The following is a 23,410-nucleotide window of genomic DNA, read 5'->3' as shown; positions in this document are numbered from 1 at the left end:
GAAATCCGAAATTCAAAATTGAATGAATCGGTTTGGATTTCGGATATCCGATCCGAATGAACAGCCCTAGATAGAGGGAGAAGAACCTCTTAATCTCTTGGTTTCCCGTGAGCCTTTTCTGGTGGTAATCGATCTTTAGTGTCACGATACATCATTGCCAAAGATGTCTCTGTTGCAACGGTTCAGGGCACCGTCACGATACATCAATCTACATGGACGGTTTAATCCCTAATGCAATGGTTTATTCTGCTACCTATCTCAGTGGGTCTGAGAGGAACATGCGACCGTTGTAACCGTTGCCATATCTATTTTATTGCAACGTTTATATAACCGTTGCTAAATAACTGTTGCGATAGGTTTATTTTTTGGTAGTGAATCAAACACTATCATGGAACAATGAACATTTTATTCTTGGTGTGATTCAACAACAAGTCTCTCCCTACACTAAAAAAAAAGGTTAGAATTAGCTACGAACTTGATTGCTAATATATCATTAAATTATTTGTAGTTAATAAATATTTTTGATAATTATTGATAATATTCGACGGAATTTTCTGTTAAGTTAATTCATGTTTTTTTTTTACATAGTAATATTATTATGCACACGCTTGTACAATATCTACTGAGCTAGAGATTGTTGTGACAAATAACCTTAAACAAATGCCAAATATATATCATGTCACTTATCGGACTTTGTTACGGGTCAATTTGTTCAGCAATTGGAAGATGAAGGATAAATAACATATGCTAAGTGATAAAGAGAAAACTCAATATGACGAGAAAACTCAATATGATGACGTCTTTCATAAAGAATATTTTAGCTCGCAAAAGAAACTATTTATATTTGATAGCTATAAAAGTATATAAAATTTATATTTTTTTTATACATAACATATATATATATATATATATTTTGAAAGCATCTATACAATATAATTTTTTCAATCTTAATTATATCGCGAACTTTTTGTTATTTCCACCAACCCCCAACAACCTCCTTTATGTTAAAGAGTAATCACTGTCACCTACCTCATTTGGGATAGGAACCAAATGCTACAAAATATACGGCCGTTTGATTTGTAAAGTTACTAATTTAAAAAATGTTAAAGAGTAAAGAGTAATAATGAAAAAATTATTATGCGGTGATGGACAATTAAAAAAAATATATATGAGAGTTATTTACTTCAAAAATATTTTTTTATATAAATAGTTCAATTATCATATTGTCAATGCATGTATTTTTATTTCACATAAAATAATGCATAAGTATTTGCTCAATCAAATACTGCATTAGTTATAAATTATTTTTTTCTCATGTGATCAAAGAAATACTACATAAGTTAGCAAATCAGCAAATGTAGCTTGACATGGCTTCGTCATGCCTTGCGTCAACCTCTAAATGCACGGGCCGATAGAGTATCGAAAAACCAGATTCTCATGAATTTCATGTAACCTAACGAATAATATATATTAGAGATATTAATTACTCTAGTTGAGTATATGTTTTAATCATATTAGTAAATTTTTTAGTTCTATCAAAGATTTTTATGCTAATAGAAAATTTAAAAAAATTGTGTGCATTTATTTTATTTTATATAATATTGGCATGAAATTGACCAAACTAATTTAGGAGTGTGGCATACGTGTTGTGAACTGTGATTATACAATAGTCAAACAAAGTAGTTGAGGGGGGGTTTAAAGTAGTCCCTTAAATATGCACCGAGCAATTTTGATCCTTTAATTTTATCAAAGTTAAAAATTTTGGTCTATGTTAAATATTTTAACAATTTATGTTCATTATATTTGACATAAACTATAGAAAAAAACATTTAACTATAAATACCAAGAAAGTCCCATCAAATCCTAAATACTACAATACAAAACTGCACTAAACACACAAAAGAAAGTACTAAAAATAATAGAAGTTACAAAAAAAACTGCACCAAATTGTAGAAATACATCAAAAATAGCAAAAATTATACCTCTAAATATGAATTTTAGCTAATCTTCTCTATTTTTTCACAGTTCCCATCAAATCTAACAAATAAAGTTAGTTCCTTAAATAATTAAGGAGACCAAAACTGTTAAGTTTTGGAACGTAAAGGATCAAAACTATTCATTGTATACTTGATGGACTGGTTTGAACCTAGACTCAAACATTAGGGACCATTTTTCTCATTTTCTCTACTTAATACCATCAACCAAAGTAGTAGTGGAGGAGAGAGACACTTAGCACGAAGGAACAGGGACTAATTTGGAATGGAGGGTTCTAATGGAGGAGGAGTGGTGAAGCACATATTGCTGGCCAAGTTCAAAGATGGAATTCCAGCAGACCAAATCAACCAACTGATTAAGCAATATGCTAATCTTGTTAATCTCATTGAACCCATGAAATCTTTTCATTGGTATTTTATTCTCTCCTCTATAAAATTTTCAACATTTCTGCTCAACCCCTTTTCCCCTTTTTGCCTTATTTGTGGATGATTTCTCTTTTTCTAGTTTAGTATACAACATTGGAGCAACCCCTCTTTATATGTGTGTGTGTGTTGACATTCTTGATTCTTATCATTGAAAAATTAAAACTTTGACATTCTTGGTTTTCATTAGGGTAATGATTTTGGTAAGTTAAAGGTCAATGTTATAAAGAATTTTTTTTTAAGATCTATGTTGACAGGAGGGTATGAAGGTCGAAGATTAGGGTAGAAGGGTAATATGTCGTCCTGTGTTTTTTCTGTTCCAAGTTTATTAAGGCCAGTTGACTAGTACATTGTCTTCGATTCTTAGAATGCCAGTATTAGGGTTGCTTTAGTACTATCTTCCGCTTCGGTTTTCTAGTACCATGTCGTGTTACTGCTTGTGGCTATTGCTTTTGCTATTGCTATTGCTATTGCTATTGCTACTGCTTTCTTCCATTTATTTTTTCCCAGGTTCTTACATTGTTGATATCATTTTCTTGGTCTTTTTTTTGTTATTTACTTGTTCCGATTCTTTCTCTCGAGCCGAGGGTCTTTCGGAAACAGCCTCTCTGCCCTCCAGGACGGGGGTAAGGTGTGCGTATACATTACCCTCCCCAGACCCCACTTGTGGGATCCCACTGGGTTGTTATTGTTGTTGTTGTTTTGAACTTAGCTGATTGGGATTTAGATCATAAAATAAAATTTACAATTTATATATCAAGTGTTGGAGAGCAAATATATGCTAGTTATTAGGTTATCACTTGTTAGATGGAGCGTTAACCGGAGATGTCATGGTAGTAAAATGCTACTTCTAAAGTGTTTGTTAAGGTCACCTACCATTCAAGAAGTAATGATCTCCATGTCGACAAATTTGAATAGAAGAGAATGACCCTACAAAGATCGCCATTATTTGCACATCTGGATATCACAATATTTTGTCAGGAGAGAATAAGGTTTTGTGACGGAGCGTTGAGAATCAAAACTGAACTTCAGAATATGTAACCCGCCCACCCCTGTTCTGCCCGTCTCTTCCTCGGCTCTGCCCAGTCCTGCCCTGCCCAAAAGCTGCCCCGCCTACCTAACAGGAGTGGATGTAGTGTGTTAGTTATGGGTTCAATTGAACCCATAACTTTCGCCGCGGAGTAAAAATTTATGTATAAAAATTCATTATAGTTGCAAATATAGTAGATAGAACTCGTAACTTTAAAAATATAATGGGTTCAATATTAAAAATCTTAGAAGTTTAGCCCATAAAGATTAAATCCTAAATCCGCCTCTGCTGCCTGGTTGCCACTCCTAGCCAAGAATGTTCAGCTTTTACTTGTCTTGATGAGCTTTGCTCACTTTCCACGGAAGTTATGACACTAAAGTTCCACTTATAAACTCCCATGGTTTTGGTCTAATGGTAAGAGCACAACTCATGATATCTGGGTTAGGTGCACATCACGAGTTCGAACCCTGCCTCAGATAAAAACCTAGTATTGAGGATCCATTATTAGTTGCGCCTCATCCAAAAATTGCACATATAAACTCTGAACTTTAAGAGATTATCCTGCTGAATCAAACTCAACTTTGATTGATATTTGCTTAGTGGAAAAGAATGTGGAGGTAATATTTTGGCTTGCTTCTGGTGGCAAAGCTCTAAGGCTTTATATCTAGGAACTTTGGGCAAAAAGGATATTGTGAGGTATTAGAATGCTAGCCTTGAGACACTTTGATAATGAGTCCTGCGAGTTCTCATGATCAAAACTGAGTTGGATTTTAGTTCTGTTTCTTGAAGTTCATACAAGTATTGAAATGTAACTAGTGTGTCACTATTGCAGGGGTGAGAATGTGAGCATAGAGAACTTCCACCAAGGTTTCACTCATGTTTTTGAGTCAACGTTCGACAGTACAGAAGGTATTGCAGAGTATATAGATCATCCGGCTCATGTTGAATATGCAAATACATTGCTTCCTCAGCTGGAGAAAGTCCTTGTCATCGACTACAAACCAGAGAAAGTCAGTCCCTGAACTGGATTCACCAATGGATGCACTTAGTGAAAGGCATATCAGTTTTACTTTGCTGTGCTGAAATCCAATAAGAATGACAAACTTTTCTAAAGGGTCTGTGTCTTGCTTGTTTGAAACTATTGTATTACTTGTTAGCTGCTAAAAATAGTAACTTATGGTCAGCTTGAACTGTTTAAACTTATATTGTTATTACAATCTCGAGGGAGAATGCTCCTCTTTCTTCTCCCCCCCCCCCCGGGGGGGGAATGAATGATGAACAGCATAAGCGCGTTAATAAACTCAGATTTTGTTATGTAGTTGTGTTAAGAGAAAGGGTCTCTTATCCTAGATAGATTCTAGAGGTCGTTTGGTACGCAGGATAAGGTCTGGATTTCCCATCTTATCCCATCAAACTTGGTATTATTTTATCCCACCTTCGAGGTGGGATGTTACGACCCAAAATCTAACCATGGTCATGATGGCGCCTATCTTGTTACAAGGCAAGCCTATTTCCCAAAATATTACTACTAAATCAATTATAAGAATTTAATAAAATATTTTCAACATTTGAATTTCTCATAAACTAAATCAACTCTAAATATAACTAATATAAAATATAGAAACGAGTCTCAAACATCGGGGTGTCACTAAGTCATGAGCATCTAAAACGGTGAACTAAGAAATATAAACTATCTAACTGTCCAAAAGAAGAAATGACAAGAGGAGTAACAAGGTCCTGCGGATGCTAGCAGCTACCTTGCAGTCTCCAAAGATAGCCGGCCTGAACTCAATGATCACCGCGCTCTAACTCACTTGGATCTGCACATAAAGAGTGGGGTGTAATATGAGTACAACCACTTCAGTAGTAACAGAAATAACTAAGGAACTGAGCAGTAGTGACGAGCTAAGTAAAATAGTTCAACTACTTATTTTCACAATTTTAAGAAAATAAACATGAATAAACAGGTAAATTTCATAACTCAGTAAATACCACAAAGAAATTTAACAGATAAATGCAACAACAACAAAAGTAAATGCAACTTCATAAAAATGTCACTCCATCACTCAGCACTCGCACTCAACACTCAACATTCAACACTCAACACTCTACGCTCACTGGGGGTGTGTACAGACTTCGGAGGAGCTCCCAAAGCCCAAGCGCTAAGCATAGACAACTCATGTGTCATCATATCAATACCTGGATCTGCACGGTCAACTCACGTGCTACGCGGACAACTCACACGCTATGGTATCAATATCTGGACCCGCACGGTCAACTCACGTGCTACGCGGACAACTCACGCGCTATGGTATTAATATCCTCACAACCAAGCCCTCGGCCTCACTCAATCATGCCATCATATCAATACCTGTATCCGCACGGTCAACTCACGTGCTACGCAGATAACTCACACGCTATGGTATAAATACCTGGACCTGCACGGTCAGCTCACGTGCTACGCGGACAGTTCACGCGCTATGGTATTAATATCCTCACAACCAGGTCATCGGCCTCACTCAATCATGTACCTCACTAGCCTCACCATCATCAACAAATAAGGGAACATAGCCCACATCAAGTATCACAACATATTAGCAAATAATAGAGACTGAGGTAAACATGTACAATAATTTCTATGACTGAGTACAAATAATGTGAGCATGAATAAAGCCTAAGCATGATCTCTAACATGAAGGCAAACAAGTTCAACAACAAGTAAACACATAACCACAGATAATAGCTATTAGGCCTCGCAGCCTTACGGGACGGACCAAGTCTCAATCCCTCGCGGTGCACACCCACACGCCCGTCACCTAGTGTGGGTATCACCACCAAATAATCACATGATATCAATTTCTCCAGGTTTGCACCCTCAAAGCCAGAGTTAAAACTGTTACTTACCTCAACCACATAAAATCCTACTTCGGGATGCCCTCGTCTCTGGACTCGGTCTCCAAAAGCTCCGAATCTCAATCCATATGGTGAAAATCGCCTCCAAAATCGCCCAAATTCGAGCTCCCCAACTCAAAATATGACCGAATGAACAAACTTTAGTTTTATATATTTTCTGCCAACTATTCTGTCTCGTTTCTCGTGTCAAACAATCCTAAAATATCATAGTTTATGCCTCCAATGTATTCCTTGTGAAATTATAGTCAAGTTAGGCTTTTGAATTACTCAATTTGACCTTATAATGAATGAGATATGTAGGTTTTAATATTTGCAAATAGTGCAGATTTTTAAATACGCTGCTAGTGGCAATTTCGTAATTAATCTGAAAAAAATCTGACAACCTAATTCTTAGTAAAATGACCCTAAAATCCTCATACGATGTCCAAATTCGACGATTCTTTTTGTTACGGGTCCGTAATTACGATACGGATCGAATGCTTCAATCAAAAAAGAAATCGAAGCTCATTTATTCAATATGATATCATTTATGCTTGAAGAAACGGCGTCGAAACATAAGAAAAACGAGCGCAACACAACCCAAACCTCTCTGAAACTCACTCGAAGCCCTCGGGACCTCAACCAATAATTCCAACAAGACATATATCACTACCCGAACTTAGTCGAACCTCAAGAACACCCAAAACAACACCAAAACACCAAATCAACCTCGAATTCAAGCCTAAAAACTTCTAAACTTCCAACTTTCGCCAATTCAAGCCTAATTCTACCACGGACCTTCAAATTACATTCCGGACACACTCTTAAGTCTAAATCACCCAACGAAGCTAATTGAATCATAAAAATTCAAATCCGAATTCGTTTACTCATAAGTCAACTTCTGATTGACTTTTCTAACTTAACTTTCTAACTAAGAGACTAAGTGTCATTTCACTCCGAAATTACTCCGAACCTAAACCTACCAACTCGATACAACTCAACACGGATGAACAACACATAAATAACTATAGATAGGGGAAATTGGGCTATAACTCTCAGAACGAACAACCGAGTCGTTAAATGGGATAAACTAGTCTAGGGATTATAGGCCCAAGACTATAATCCCGGAATAATTTATTCTGCATAACAAACGACCCCTAAGTGTTTCCAATACCTCCTTTTTTTTACATAGAAGGGAGAACACATTCATTGTTCATGTGCAACATGAATGCCATGGATCATTTACTTCGTGTGAACAAATCTCAAAGGCAACCAACCAAAAAAAACAATTGAAAATAAAGACTTGAATACAACAACCCAGTATAATTCCACTTAGTAGGGTCTGGGGAGGGTAGTGTGTACGCAGACTTTAACCCTATTCTGGGGTAGAGATGCTATTTCCAAATAGACCATCGGCATCCTTCCCTCCAAGAACTTCACACCTTGCTCTTGGGAAACTCGAACTCACAATCTCTTGGTTGAAAGTAGAGGTTACTTGAATACAATAACCAAATAGATATTGCTACTTGCTGCTATCCGAGAGAGACTAGTAAATAGCACTTCGAATAGTGATGGACAAACCATGCTAAGTGACTTGCGGGTATCCAAATGTATCCCTTTTCAACCAATTAAAAAGATAATCTGGTGTAGAAATTGTACTTCTGTTTGACAAAATATACTCTTTTTTGGTTCTAACCATTCGCTGCTGTGAGAAGCTTATTAGCTCGACTAATTTGGATTCACATTAGAAACCTTGGCACAATATACTCATTTCAACAATCCATGTTAATAATTGATGGCCAAAAGGAACAAGCAATGGTATACAATTGGCTAACAAAGCAAAAATCACCTGTCCACAGTTTGACGCCAATTAGAGCTCTTTTTTCTGCAAAGTTAAAAACATTCAACAAGAAAGTTATAGTCCATCTTCTCTAAAATGGCACCTCATCCATGCAAAAGTTATTTGAATATACATGTTAAAAATCTTCCTCTTATATGTGGATAAAGCAAAATCGCTCAACGCTGATCAAAACTCAATGAAACTCAAATTAATGGCATTTAAACTCGACATACAGCTCCTGACTTTATTACAGATATGAATATGCAGAACAGAAACATTAAGTTGGAAGTACTTTGGATAATAAATTAAGAGAGAAGAGGAAGGAAATTTCTGTTCAAGATATACTTGAGTGATGAGGTGGCAATTAGAAAATCTGCTCCAAGTATCCAAGATACTCGGAGGAAAAACAAAAACAAGGATATGACACTATTTTTATATGTGAATGGGCTTGTCGTAAGTGGCCATGGCTGCTTCTTTCAGAGCCTCACTCATTGTTGGATGTGCATGGCATGTTCGAGCAATGTCCTCACTTGATGCTCCATAATGCAAAGCCAGGACAGCCTCGTGAATAAGCTCTCCTGCATTTGGTGACATAATATGGACACCCAAGATCTTGTCGGTCTCCTTCTCAGCAAGTACCTTTACAATTCCCTCAGCATCATCAATTGCCTTGGCCCTACTGTTTGCAAGGAAAGGAAATTTGCCTACGCGATAATCAACTCCAAGTGCCTTAACTTGTTCTTCGGTTTTCCCAACAGAAGCCACCTCTGGGTGCGTGTAAACAACACCAGGAACCAAATCGTAGTCCACATGACCCTCTTTGCCAGCAATGAATTCTACACAAGCAACACCATCCTCCTCTGCCTTGTGAGCCAGCATTGGCCCAGGAATGACATCACCAATCGCGTGTACCCCCGGGACATTAGTTGCAAAACGTTCATTGACCAGGATTCGACCAGCCTTGTCAGTTTCAACCCCTATCTTGTCCAATCCAAGCCCAGAAGTGAATGGAATCCTACCAGCAGAAACAAGAACAACATCAGCCTCAAGAGTAGTTTGATCACCACCAGCTGCAGGTTCAAGGGTCAACTTCACACCATCGCCAACAGTCTCAACTGACACCACCTTAGTTTTAAGTATGAACTTCATCTTTTGCTTCTCAAGAGAACGTTGGAATTGCTTGCGAACTTCACCATCCATGGATGGAACAATATCAGGTCCAAATTCAACAACAGTCACCTCTGAGCCAAGACGGCCCCAGACAGATCCCATTTCAAGGCCTATGTAGCCAGCACCAATAACAACCAATTTTTTTGGAACTTCGGTCAAAGCTAAAGCTCCAGTGGAAGATACAATTCTCTTCTCATCAATGGTTAGACCAGGTAGACTTTTGACATCAGAACCAGTCGCAATTATAATATTCTTCCCCTTAACAACAGTATTACCACCTTCCACAGTGTCAACAGAAACTTCAGAAGGAGACAGGAATTTGCCGTAGCCCTTAACATAGTTTACTTTGTTCTTCTTGAATAGACCCTCAATACCTCGTGTTAAGTTAGCCACAGCTTTATCTTTTTGGCCCATCATGGCAGGAAGATCTACCTCAACAGAAGAGAACTTCACGCCATGACTAGCAAATGAATGTTGAGCTTCATGGTACATGTGGGAGGAATGAAGAAGTGCCTACACATGAAAAGCAGAAAGAATAAACATGAAGAATTACCTCAAAAGCTGACCACAAAGCTTCGAGCACACTCATTGACAAGATACGTAGGCATAACTCAAGCACTACTCTACCAAATTTATTTTCAGAGTACCGTTGTTAACTTACTATGCAGAAGAATGACCTTAAGTGCATGATGTCACAAAAACAGAATGACAACTAGCAACCTACTAGAACTAACTATATAGTTTAGGATCATTAGGAGAGAGATCATAAGATAAATATGCACCCAATGGAAACCTATGGTTAACCTATTGCACACTAGGTTATATATGATTTCCAATCAAAATGGTCTCTCAGGGAAGTTATGTCTTTGGATTCACAACAGGAGCAATGTTATTAAAAGCCATCAGTTTGTCACTTGAAGCGATGAAACGATTTGCGAAGCGAGGGCCGAGGGGTTATCTCTTCATGGGCAAAGCTGAGAAATGTGCACTTCAAAGAAGCGTGCACTTTAATTCTCGCTTTTCATTACAAGCCCCATTAACCATGTCGCTTTTTTGCGATTTTTGCTTTTAAGAACACTGAACAGGAGAAGCCTCAAGCATGTCACATTCTAAGGGAATCAAAGAGACGGAGTTAGCTATATGGGAAAAGTTGTGCACATATACTGCAGTTTAAAGTATCACTTAAAATATGCCTTGCTAAGCAGCCAAATCATGGGAAGAATGCACAACACTGCAAACATTATTAACCTTCAATCCTTTGACGAAAAATAGAAGAAAGATAAGTCTACTAAGTATTTGCAAGAAAAAACTTTCACTAAGATTGAAATCTACATCAAGAGAGTATACCTCATTTATGGCAGGTCAACCAGAACTTCTGATCTTTAATTAACATCACTAGAACTATTCAAAGGAGAACTGCCACATTTTAAACTTTAAATTTAGAAAAAATGAAGAAGTTTGAAGTACAAAATACCTGGGTACCTATAGTTCTATATGTAAGTTACAAGTCAACTGGTCAATTGCAAAATCAGAATATCCAGTACCCTTCCAGTAATTTCCCACAACTGACGTCTGCTTCTAGTCACATTCAAAAGAACAATATCACTCTCATTAACTAAAATAATTCCACTGTTAATTATGCAAGGTACCTTTACTTCTATATGTAAGTCACAAATCAACTCATCAACTGGAAATCAGCATTTCCAGTATCCCCTTCTAATACTTTCATATCATTCAAAACCTTTACCTTATCAAAAAAATACTTTCATATCACTCAATTTAGATCTAGCTTTTATTTTATTTTATTTTATCTCACATTTGGATGATAACTTTTTTTTTTTTTGATAAGGTAAATTGTATTAATCAAAAGGGAGAAAAAACTCCCGTATACAAGAAGTATACCAAAAAGTAGAGAATTTACATCAAAACATGATTCTCTACAAAAGACGTTCAATCTTCTATAGATCAAGTAGTTCAAGTAGAAATTGCAGATCATATTTAGTACTGAAAATAACATATCATTCACTATGCAGCTTATGTCCGATATTAGCATCTTCAGAGATAATTACAATTTCCTTTCTCTTTTATCAACCAAAAAATATATATAATTAACATCTCACAGCTGGATAGTCAGAAATTATATACAGATACACTATTTGGTGGTCTTTCTTATTTTTCCTTTTCCTGTATGGATGGCTTTGACACTTGATCAAAAGTTAAGTTTGCCTCTGTTGCGGCTAAAGAAAAGGAAGAAAACCAATTCCATATCTCCACCTTGTAGGAGGACCAATTGCGATGCTTTCGAAAAACAGAACTTCTAAAAAAGGTACTACAAAAGATGGTATAACGTTTCCTGGGATTACAACATTTTTCATAGGGGAAACGACTTCCCTCTTTTCAACTATCTTAACTTCATAGTACTTATTCCACCAAACACTTAGACATTATTATTAGTCTTAAATACTCAAAAGATTGACAAAACACTTTCTAATTTGCTAATTTTATTAATAATCTTTGATATATATGTTTTGTCAAAAAAAATCATCAAATAAATATACTATATGTATTGACTTTTGTTAAAAAATGTTTTTCACTTACTAACCAAACATTCCAAGGAAAACATTTTCTATGAAAACACGAATAACATTTTCTACAAAAAATGACTTGCATCATACCAAATGATTTCAATCGCTCCCAAAGCTCACATTATAGAAACATCTACTATCCATTTATATAATCACTAAAATATCAAACTGATATTTGACAACGGTCTGAAATGTAAATCACAAGTTAACAAAAAGAATACTGCAAAAACGAATTTTAAGCTCGATTTTCAATAGCACAATACTTACATTCGACATAATCATCTTCACGCTAATTAAAGCCATAACGAAAATCTGAATTTTCACATACTATCGCAAAAATCAACAGAATTTCAAAACGAGTAATAGCAAAATCAATAGATCTAAGAAATTTTTAAAAAATCTAAATAAATAGTCAAAAACAATTACCTTAGAAGGAATACAACCGACATTGAGACAGGTACCACCAAGGGTACCCCGTTTCTCAATACAAGTAGTTTTGAGCCCAAGTTGTGCAGCTTTAATCGCCGCCACATAGCCGCCGGGTCCACCGCCGATAACAACGACATCATTTTCATCAGATCCCGAAGAGTAATTTCTGCTTAGAGAAAATGAATATTTGGATGTACTATAGAGATATCTAGAAGATAAAATTGTTGTGGCCTTTCGTCTAGCTAAGCTCCCTATCGCCATTTTCTCCGGCTTCAAATTTTCTGATCTATAATGAAAGGCTTAAGGTTTTTGTAGAATATATGTATAGTGGAGGACCAGTTTGTTAAATTGAATATATTCGTATGCGAAGGTGTGCGCTGTTTTAGTTTTATTTATTGCAGCGTTTCTACAATATATATATATATATATATAAATTACCTAACTAAATAGTATAATTTTTTGGCGTGTCAATTAACACCTATTTAAATACATGTGGCTCCATTACTGCATTTTACCCTATGCAATCCAACAAAATAGCCTGTTTGGTTCGAGCTCGGGAAATAAAGTCATTTTTGGCAAGGAGTGTAGTGAAATTTTTCAACGCGAATTTGATTTAGTAAGTTCTTAAAGCGAGTATTGAATATCGAATGAAAAATTAAAAAAAGAAAAGAGTAAGTAATCCTAATTTCAGTATTTGGTTGACAACATAAAAAGTAATTCATGAAATAACCAATATAGCATTTCGTTGATGGTATTTAATATTGGAAAAATTGACTATATGGCCGCTCTCAAAAAAAATGTATATTTTTGTGTGTGTATATATATATATATATGTGTGTGTACATTTTGTATATTATAAATAAAAATTATACAAATTTTATACACTTATTCGGCTAATGAATGTAAATAGTTTATGGCGCGGGCTAAAATTGATAATACCCCTTAAATGTTTAGTTGTATTAAGATATAAGAAAATATATGAAGCAGTATTCTATTCGTGATAGAAAGTGAAATACGAATTATTAGCAATGCGAGATGAACTATTTGAAGGAAAAATACCTTTCTAAAGTAAGTAATTCTTGTACAATAATCTCTTCGTTATTACTCCCTTTGTCCGTGCTTTATAATCCTGCATAATTAGTGAATGAACCAAAAGGAAAATGAATATATAACATTTTTATTCTAAATAAATCTTTTCACCTAACCTTTATTTATTAAAATTAATATATTCTCAATTGTCATAATCTCTAGCTTTTAATGTTAAACTATTCGTTTTGCTGCAAAGGCCACTTCTAACAAGCTTTTTCCCTGATTTGACCATATCCTTGCTCGAAAAAAATAGGGTCAAAAATGTAAGCTGAGAAATATAATAAGAGATGCCTCTTTGAAGACATTTGATTTAAAAAGGAGAAATACCACAAAAGCTCAACAGATCACTGGCTAAAATATTCATAGTTCGAGCAATTATTGTACGAAATCGAATTCTAGCTGTGTTCAATGGCATAGGCAGAAATCTCGTCAAGAGTTTAACTTTTAAATTATAAAAAGACTAGTTATTTCTTTTTACATAAATTTTAAGTTTTAACATTTATTTATTACGATTTTTTTAGATTGAAAAAAGTCAAATAAACCACATATGAGCATATAAAAATGTTTAGATATGGATTCCAACCCTTGAACAATACCTCATTTCGCTGTGTTAAGAGTATTTAAAATATAATATATAGCCATATAAAACAATATTTGACCTACATATACAGTATAATTATTTGGCGAAAAGTGTTCGCTTGACCACTCTTGGCATAGTGTGGCTACGCCACTGGTTGTGTCATGGCCAATCCTATGCCTCAATAATTATTAAGAAAAATTCATCTAAAAATTTATGCCTCAAATTCAAACAGGTTGGAGTCGATTATATGAATCTCTTCCTATCATGTTACTTTGAAGATTCATCATGAATTGGCCAGTTTTATTTTTGGTTGCTAGCCTACCAAACTTTTTCTATAGTCGAACCTGGAACCGACAACGTGAGCAAACTCAGATATGCACAACTAATTCTTTAGTCAAAAAAGGGAAAGAAAAAGAAAATAAAGGAAAACACCAAAAGATAAACGGATAAGAAAAGATGAGATAGTTAGCACAAGTTAAAGGGATTGGTGATTCACACACTTGAGATAATGCATATGTTGGTCAGAAGGCATCTGGTTCATCATATAGTAATAAAATATCCTTTATATCAGGAAATTATGTCCTCACAAACTTTACCTCCTACTTAAACTCTTATTGTTTGGCTGAAAATAGATTAGGAGCACTCCAATCTAGATGAGGCAGATCACTCTTTCTTCACATTGAAAGCCACACAATAATAAGTGCCTAAAAACAGGCAGCAAAACATAAAGCAACTTAAATTTGAGAAACAAGTCAATGGTTTAACCACTCAAGAATACGATCGGATGGATAGAATCTCTTCACCCTTAATCAGGATTTCGGTTTCAAGCCCTAGGAATAAACAAATCCAGGTAGGAAACGCTTCCTCCTTTAATAGGTCTTACGTAGCACAAATCCAAATTAATCGTGGCCCCAATACGAATAGCAGACAACGAGTAAAAACCCAAAAAGAAAATCTATGGTTTAAACTATTGAACACAGATGGCTGAAATGGTAAAATGCATCATGACAAAACAAGATGAATTCAGAAATAACTCAAATATCACACCATGAGTTATTCTTTCATTGAAAAGAATTGGCAGCACATATACTACTAGAATGCACTAGCCTTGCAAAACTGCTGGCTGCTTTTTCTCACTTCCCTGAAGCAGCCTCAAACAGATTAAAGTTATTGTTCACAATACCAGAAATAAACAATAATCCGTACTTACACAATGTAGTAAAAATTACTATTGTGGTCAAACAATGCAAGTATACACTCAATTGCTTCCTAACAAACTTTGCAGCTTCTTCCTCGCCTCTTCGGACAAACTGCAACACCTGAATCTTGGCCTTTGGGATGGAACTGAAGCTTGATGATCAGGATTAGTAAAGCACACAACAATTGCAGTGAGGTTGTCATCTACGTCCCTACATAAAGCGTGATTCACAAGTTCTTTAGCAGACTCTTGCGGGTCATTATGTAGCCTAAGCTCACGGCGAACAACATTCACTGCTTCTTGGTTCGACATCACATCCCAAATGCCATCGCAACCAATTATCATGAACTCATCATCTTCAGTCAACAACATCTGCTTAACTTCTGGTTCTGCAGTAAGAGGAGATGCAGATCCGAACGGAAGCTTCATATACCAATCTCCAAGAGCACGGGTAACTGCAAGATCACCATTTAGGAAGCCATATTCAATAATACCGCCTAAGTTCTCAACTCTTTGTCGCTCCACCAGAGAAGTAGGCCTGTGATCTTGAGACAACTGAACTGCAACGCCTTTCCTACAAAGGACAGCACGACAATCACCGGCATTAGCAACAACCAGATGTCTTCCCAAAACCAGGGCAGTTATTGCTGTTGTTCCACAAGCGGCATTAACACTACATTCATCCGCCAAGGCAAGATCAGCTTTTAAGAACGCTCTACAGTGAGAACTCTCCAATTCTTCCATGAATTCCTGATCAACAACAGATGCTTGCGGCAAATCAGCATCTTCAAAGAAAAATCTCATTGAGTTAGTCCTGACATAAGCAGCTGCATCAGCACCCCCATGACCATCGAAAACAGCATAGAACGAGCCCGGAAGAGGCCAATTATACAGAGAACCCAACTGAGCTGAAAGATCGTCAACACGAATGTGTTCATCTTCATTGGATCTACGAGGTCCAATATCAGTGTAGCTACCCGAACGAATAGATGGGAGAAATTTGCTTCTCGCTGAATCGATGATTGTTGCCGGAGTACTAGTTGAGCATCTCACACCCTGATAATTGCAAAATATAAAAGGTCAGAACATTGCATTTCAATCACACTATAACCACATAGGAGTAACAATATCAACAAGCACGACAAAAATCAAAAACTCATTCGAGCACAGCATAGCCAAATAACTCAAAACCATAAACTTCAACGAAATTCCCATTCAGAAAGTACCCACAAAAAAAAGGTTAATCATCTGGAGAGACCTAATAAAATTTAAGCAAGTTCATCCAATTCCTTTGGTGAATAGAAAAATCAATCAACTACACCTTAATTCCAAACAAGTTCCGATCAGGTATATGAGACCTCTCAAAGAATTCATCATAGTTACACAACTTTTAGAATGACCGTCAACTTAAATAAAAATTCAGTTTAATTCAATTTCTTTAGGTTATAGAAAAATCAACCAACTACACCTCAATTCCAAACTAGTCCCAGTCAGCTATATGAGACTTCTCAAAAGTACTCATCATAGTTACACAATTTCAGAATTAAAACCAACCCAAAAAGCAAAATTAAGCTTCTTTCTTTTTCTCCCTTTTCCATAGCAATAATATCTCTATCAGATTAACTATTTAACTTCGAACCCTAAATAAATAATACATCAGAACCTCTATGCAGCTACAAGAATATCTATACTTCTAACCTATCAATAACTAATGATCACACAAACAAGGTCACTAATGATCATGCTAAGGCAAAAATTATTTATTACATGTTGGTGGCGAAAGCAGGATTTTCACTAAGGGGATTCAGAAAACAAAAAGGTGAACATACAAAGAAGCTAAGGGGATTCAATATGGAATATCTATACATGAAAAAAAAATTATACAGTATAATAGCGGCGGAAGGGGGATCGCCTGAACCCCTTCCGCCCACCTAGTTCCGCCACTGGCGGGAGGTAGCAGATACCTAATAATTAGTCAAAAACTAGCTCAAACACCGCCGTTATTACAATAAAATAGACAAAACAAAGGATAATAGAGGAACATAAAGAGAGGAAATCGGATACGTACCGAATCAGAACGAGAAATATCAATGGAAACCGAATCAACAGAAACGCTCAAAATCTCGGCATCAACAACTACCATCGTATTCATCGTCGTTGAACTCTTCTTCACAATCATCAAAACTAAAATCAACAAATTTTGCTAAACAGATTGATCGAACGTTGTTTGGTTAAAGAGATTATTAGGGTTTAATATAATCCGTGAAAAATTGCGAAAAGCAGGTGGTTTTTGAGAATTTATAGAGGATTAAAGAGGCGGCTTAGGAAAGTTGAGCTTACTCGGATTAAATAGTCGTCTGGGTAGGAACGCGTAACGCAAAAGGTAAAACAGCCTCAACCTTATATAAAAAGGAAAAAAGTCGCCTAATTATTTTCCTTTTTGGATTTGGTTTATGTATAGGAAAGTCAGACTCTTGGCCTTAGGGTCGTTTGTAGCTTCCATAACCAAAAATAATTTTGGGATAAAAATTTTGTATCGTCTTATAATTAATTTTGGAAAAATTTATTTTATTATTAAAAATAGTATTGGAAAAATTGAGATTTCTTTTGTCTCATATTATCAGTCGTGGTTAGTCATTTTAGAAGTTCAAGACAAAATTGATTACTCCATCCGTTCATTTTTACTTGTCCACTATAGACTTTGCACACCTCTTAAGAAATAATAAATGAAGTGCATAATTTACCATGATACCAATATTAATTGGTGCATATTTTTAATGAATTTGAGAAAATAATTTGAAATGAGTAATTACTACTGTGGTATAATAGGAAAAAAGAAATTGTCTTCTCTTGATATGCTAAAAGTAACAAGTAAAAGTGAAAATCTATTTTAGAGACCGTTTGGACATAAAAAAAATCCCTTTTTCGGAAATTTTTTTACTTTTTTTTCGAAATCAACGTTTGTTCATAAAATTTTCAATTTTCACTTGAAGATATATTTTGGAATTTTTCGAAAATTTGAAAAACTTCAAAAAGATGTTTTTCAAATTTTTCACTCTGATCACTCATAAAACTTCAAAAACAACCCAAAATTATAATCATGTCCAAACACAACTCTAATTTTCAAATATCATTTTCACTTGAAAAAAAAATTCACTTTTTTTTTAGAAATTTACAATTCTTATGTCCAAACGCCCACTTAGAATACTAGACAAATAAAAGTGAACCAGTGGAGTATTTTTTTTCTTTTTTACCCTTAGTAATAATTATTCTTGAAGACTACAAATACCTCAATTATGAATAACTTTGTCCAAATACCAATGAAGAAAGATTAAATATTAAGATATCAATAAGGGAAAAGTAGTCAAAATTTCATCCTAATTTATTTTTCTTAAGGTGCGTGTACAAGAGAACCATGACAAATAATATGAGACATAGAGAGTAAAAGTCAGATGGTGGAATAATAATCTCAGAATAAGGAATAAAATTGATAATTTCAAGATTAATACAACATATCAAACAGTCAATAATAAATAATATCAGTATAATTAATCCCAACATAAATAATCTTAACATAATTAATCCCAACGTAACGTGTCTTCAAACCAAACGACCTAGTGTATATTTAATTATTCCTTTTTTTTCTCTTTACCGGTTCCATTTCTTGTATTTGGTATATATTATGATGCACCACCATCAATTTCTTTTATAATTACCATTTTATTTCATTTTATATCACAGTATTTGGTTATATAAAGAAATATACCTCGTGAGCTGATGATTGTTTAAAACTATATAAGAAGACCAAATATCCTATCCAAAACTAACATATACTCTAACACTTCTTGCACGCTCGACATAGGACGTCCGAACTCCGAAGTGGGAACAATATAATATTGAGAGGCCAATATCAGGTTAATAAAAAATTACGATGGGTCTAACTCTGATACCGTATAAAGAAAAGATCTTACATCTAACCAGAGGCGGATTTAGGATTTAGGGATTACGGATGCCGACCTAATCGATTTGATCAACTCGAGCGTCGGTTCGGGTTATACATCCTTTTTATTTATATAGACAAATAGATCAAACGAAAGAAAATATAATAACTATAACTAATTGACCCAAAACATAAAACTTCCAACAATATTTTTAATATCATACACAATCTATTTACAATTGTCCTCTACGAGCTTTCATATTTTGAAAACGATCAATAATGACATCATTACTTATATTTGTAAATACATCACGCTCTATGTAACAAACTAAACAATCATTTAAATATTGATCACCCATGTTGTTCCGCTCTTCATTCTTTATCTGCTTCATGGATGAGAATGCTCTCTCTACAGTTGCGGTAGCAACAGGTAAAATCAGAGTTAACTTCACAAGTAGATAAACATACGAATAAGTCTCCACAAAATTTATCCATCTCACTTCAGTTCCTATAAAATAGAAGTTCATTCCAGTGAGAAATATAGACCAATTTCTAGTAGGTCATACCATCAATAAGTTTTGTTATTTTAAATAACTCAACTTTTCCTAATATTTTTGTCGTCATTAAAATAGTGTTAATTTTGAATTTTCCTTGATCAAAATTCTTTGGGATGTTCTTTCCACGTTACTAAATTCTACAGTAAAACCATATAAGAGACATTTGATTTTCAAACACACCCAAAGAAATACATAAAAAAAAAATCAAAATAGTGACAATAAAGTTTAGCAAGAACACTAAAATCCAACTAAATACAAAACAAAAACTAAATGCTAGAACATATATTTCATAGGAAAAAAATAGCCACATAAGGTTAAGAAATAAACATGAGGAGGTGAGGAAACTTTACAACGGTGGGCGTAGAGCAATGAAGGTGTGAAGCATCCGAGAGATAAAGCAAAATAAATGCTAAAGTCTAATAGAGAAGCAAGAAGCAGAAACAATGGCATGAAGGTGAAGCAGCGGGAATTGGAGAAAGGGAAAGGGGAAAGTGGCGTAAGGGATTTGGGGAGTTGGGGCTTTGTTTTACCTTTTGAAAATTGGGATTTGGGAAAGATCCTCAAAAAGGATTTTAACTTTCTATATTAATTATAAGATAATACTTTTATTATTTTAGAAGAGTGTGCTGTGTAGTGTATTTAACCTTTACCATTGGCACCTTTGCCACTTTTGTTTTATGGGGTGGCACTTTAAATATATATCCTATTTGTTATACATATTTATATATATACATAAAGTTTTCGCCGAAACTTACGGGTGACGTACCACCCTGAACCATGTACATAGATCCGCCCCTGCATCTAACTGAACTAAAAAAAATGGGCTCATAACTCATGAGGCAAGAATTGTTCAAAATTATATAAGTAGATCAAAGATTTCATCAACAATTAATGCAAAACTCTAAGAGTTTAAGATATTAATTTGACTTATATATTGTGCAAGTGATGATGGAAGAGAATATCAAAACTGTGGTCGAAAAAATAAATATCATATCATAATTGAAGTGTGTTAGATCAATGTATTTTAAATAAGATATAAAGATGGCGACTAGGGTTGTTGTTTCCATTCTTATCATATTTATACAATTTCAAGGCCCCAATGGATAATTTTAAAAGTCATGATATATATAAAAATAGAATAAATATTTGCATTCATTCCAAAATAATAAATTAGTTACATAAATTAAAAAGCAGTCATTAATGAGAATTGTGGCCTTTTTGAAATTGTGTTGGTCGGCGAAAGAAAAAGAAACTCGAAATAATGACCTCTTTCTTGCAAGCAAAGGACGTGTCACATCACCTTTGCTATGTTGATGACTTTTTAGGATGAAATTTTAGAAAATTCATAAATTAAAATGGTATTACGAGAACTTATAAAAAAACAAAAAATTAAAATTTATTTTATAATATTAGTTTAAAATATTAATAATGTTTTTGTTATTCTAAAAGTAGCCGGCGGATGTATTATATATATGTATGTAATTATTGTATAATCTGTGTATACCGGTTAAAAAAAGTAAACTTTAAATTTGGACAGCTATTTGTGTAACAATCCCTTGTTATCACACATTAAAATTGCTCAAATCCTATCGATTTCCAATAGTAAAATCGCTAACACCATTCAAGTAGTATCGTTTTTAATCATAATTAGAGGTAGTTTAAGGCTATATGTTAAACTATCGAATAATCACTCAAAAATACACATTTTTCATTTGTTGAAACAATGACTAGGGCCAGAAGCATCCTTTCTATTCACGAAAGTTCTATAAAAATGTCAACCTTCTTAAATCCAAGTTAGAACGTCATTAGTCACGCTAATAAATACTTTATTCGTTAATCTGCAGGTATAACAAGTATCACAATTCACAATCAATTATTAATGCCAAGTCTACGCTGACTTAATAGATTATACATTATTTATCCATATTTTAATACATTAGTTTTTATTAAATTAAAAAATTAAAAAGGAAAATTAGGGTGGGGGTGGGTGGTTGCAGAAGGAAAAAAAAATGTCAGAGGGCATGGCGGAGCTACATAATAATAATTTTTTTAATATATATATAAATTGTTGAATGTTTTTGGCGTAAAGAAAGCTTTTATCGTCAGGCTTGAGTCTTAGGGGTGGCATTCTTATATATTTTATGAATCATCTTGATAAAGTTTCTAAAGGGAGCGTTGAATTAACGGTAAAGTTGTATTGGTATGATTTATAGGTTACGTATTCGAGCCATGGAAGCAGTCATAAATACTTGCATTACGTGAGGTTGTTTAGATCACAACCTTTGGGGTACAGCCTTCCCGGATCCTGCATTAATACCGGATGCTTTGTGCACCGAACTGCCATTTATCTTGATAAAGTTCCTAATTTCGCTATTCAGAGGCGAATCCAGAATTTAAACTTTATAAGTTCAACCTTTTAAAAGTAATTCTTAATTGAATTTATTGTGCTTTTAAAGTTCATACTATTTATTGCAACTATATTAAAATTTTACATATATATTTAAAATCCGCCTGTACGTGTCTGAATTCTGAAACACATGAATCATTTATCTTGAGTTCTCTGCATATGTAAATTTTAAAGGGGTATTATCACTTTTAGCCCATGCTAAAAATTATTTGTATTCAGTAACCGAAAAAGTGTATCAAATTTGTATAATTTTTGTATACAACATATAAAATGTATATATATACAAAAATAATTCACTTTTTCGATTATTATTTTAAGAGTGGCTATACAATATTTTTTTCAATTTTAAATTGGATGAATCATGTGCTCAATATTATGTTAATGCAAGAGAAACAATATAGGTAGGTAAAGACGTAAAAAAGTGAAACAATTTCCCACGAGTTTAATAAAAAGTAATAAGTACGTAAAACATGTTTCAGATTATCAGAATTCAGAACACGTACTCCATAAGTAAACGTTGTTTTCAGTGATTAAAGGGGAAAAAATGCTTGGATTAATTAATTAATGACACGAAGAGGCTAAAAAAGAATGATGAAAATATAAAAGGTAGCTTTATTCCATACTTTACAGAAATAACTTGTCTTGGTTTTTCTTGGTGTTTGAATTTGGTTTCAATTTACAACAACAATAACCTAGTAGAATCTCACTAGTAGGGTCCGGGGAGGATAGAATATACGCAAATCTTATCCCTATCCCAAAGGAATAGAGAGGTGTTTCCGGGAGACCTTCGGCTCAGAGACAATAGATCCGTAACCACAACAGAAACCAGAAAAATAGTATCAACATCGTAAAATACAACAAATAAATGAAAATGCTAAAATGTAAAAGACAGTAAAAAATGTGAAATACAACAAAAACCGCTAGCAGTCCTAAACTAAATTGAATTTGGTTTCAATTTAGTTTTTGAAAAAACTTTTAAAGAGAAAATGTTTTTGAGGAATATTTTCTAGAATTTTTTTTTTTGTATTGCTTTTAGTTTCTGGAAAACATTTTGATTTGATTTTCTAAAAGCAAATTCAGTTCTATGATTCAACAATTGTTTGATGTTTATGACAAAAAAAATTAGGAAACATTTCTGAACCAAATGGAACAAGATTCCATTTTTTAAACTACATTTGCAACAAATTAGTAATAAATAAGCGTTTTAGAAAGCTTGTTTTTTTCCTGTTTAAAAGTAATTTGATTAATATCAAGGGACAGTCTTATCTTAAAATGA

General features: G+C 34.4%; 3 protein-coding genes across 3 annotated transcripts; 1 reads left to right on the top strand and 2 right to left on the bottom strand.

Annotated features, from left to right (window-relative positions):
- Positions 1-2,216: 2,216 nt before the first annotated feature.
- LOC104240234 (stress-response A/B barrel domain-containing protein HS1) lies at positions 2,217-4,664 on the top strand. Its single transcript, XM_009795017.2, has 2 exons — positions 2,217-2,405; positions 4,280-4,664. Exons 1-2 carry the CDS (start codon positions 2,260-2,262, stop codon positions 4,467-4,469), a joined length of 336 nt encoding a protein of 111 aa, XP_009793319.1. The 5' UTR covers positions 2,217-2,259; the 3' UTR covers positions 4,470-4,664.
- Positions 4,665-8,362: 3,698 nt separating this feature from the next.
- Positions 8,363-12,765, bottom strand: LOC104240233 (dihydrolipoyl dehydrogenase, mitochondrial). The gene is made up of 2 exons (XM_009795016.2): positions 12,361-12,765; positions 8,363-9,862 (listed from the first exon to the last, which is right to left on the bottom strand). Exons 1-2 carry the CDS (start codon positions 12,622-12,624, stop codon positions 8,612-8,614), a joined length of 1,515 nt encoding a protein of 504 aa, XP_009793318.1. The 5' UTR covers positions 12,625-12,765; the 3' UTR covers positions 8,363-8,611.
- Positions 12,766-15,017: 2,252 nt separating this feature from the next.
- Positions 15,018-17,624, bottom strand: LOC104240232 (probable protein phosphatase 2C 49). The gene is made up of 2 exons (XM_009795014.2): positions 17,299-17,624; positions 15,018-16,286 (listed from the first exon to the last, which is right to left on the bottom strand). The coding sequence occupies exons 1-2, from the start codon at positions 17,407-17,409 to the stop codon at positions 15,291-15,293; spliced, it is 1,107 nt and encodes a 368-aa protein (XP_009793316.1). The 5' UTR covers positions 17,410-17,624; the 3' UTR covers positions 15,018-15,290.
- Positions 17,625-23,410: the final 5,786 nt, after the last annotated feature.

Source organism: Nicotiana sylvestris, chromosome 5 (assembly GCF_000393655.2).
Source record: "Nicotiana sylvestris chromosome 5, ASM39365v2, whole genome shotgun sequence".
In the NCBI taxonomy this organism is placed as follows: domain Eukaryota; kingdom Viridiplantae; phylum Streptophyta; class Magnoliopsida; order Solanales; family Solanaceae; genus Nicotiana; species Nicotiana sylvestris.
Note: the sequence above shows the minus strand (reverse complement) of the source record. Positions and strands in the feature narration are given on the sequence as shown.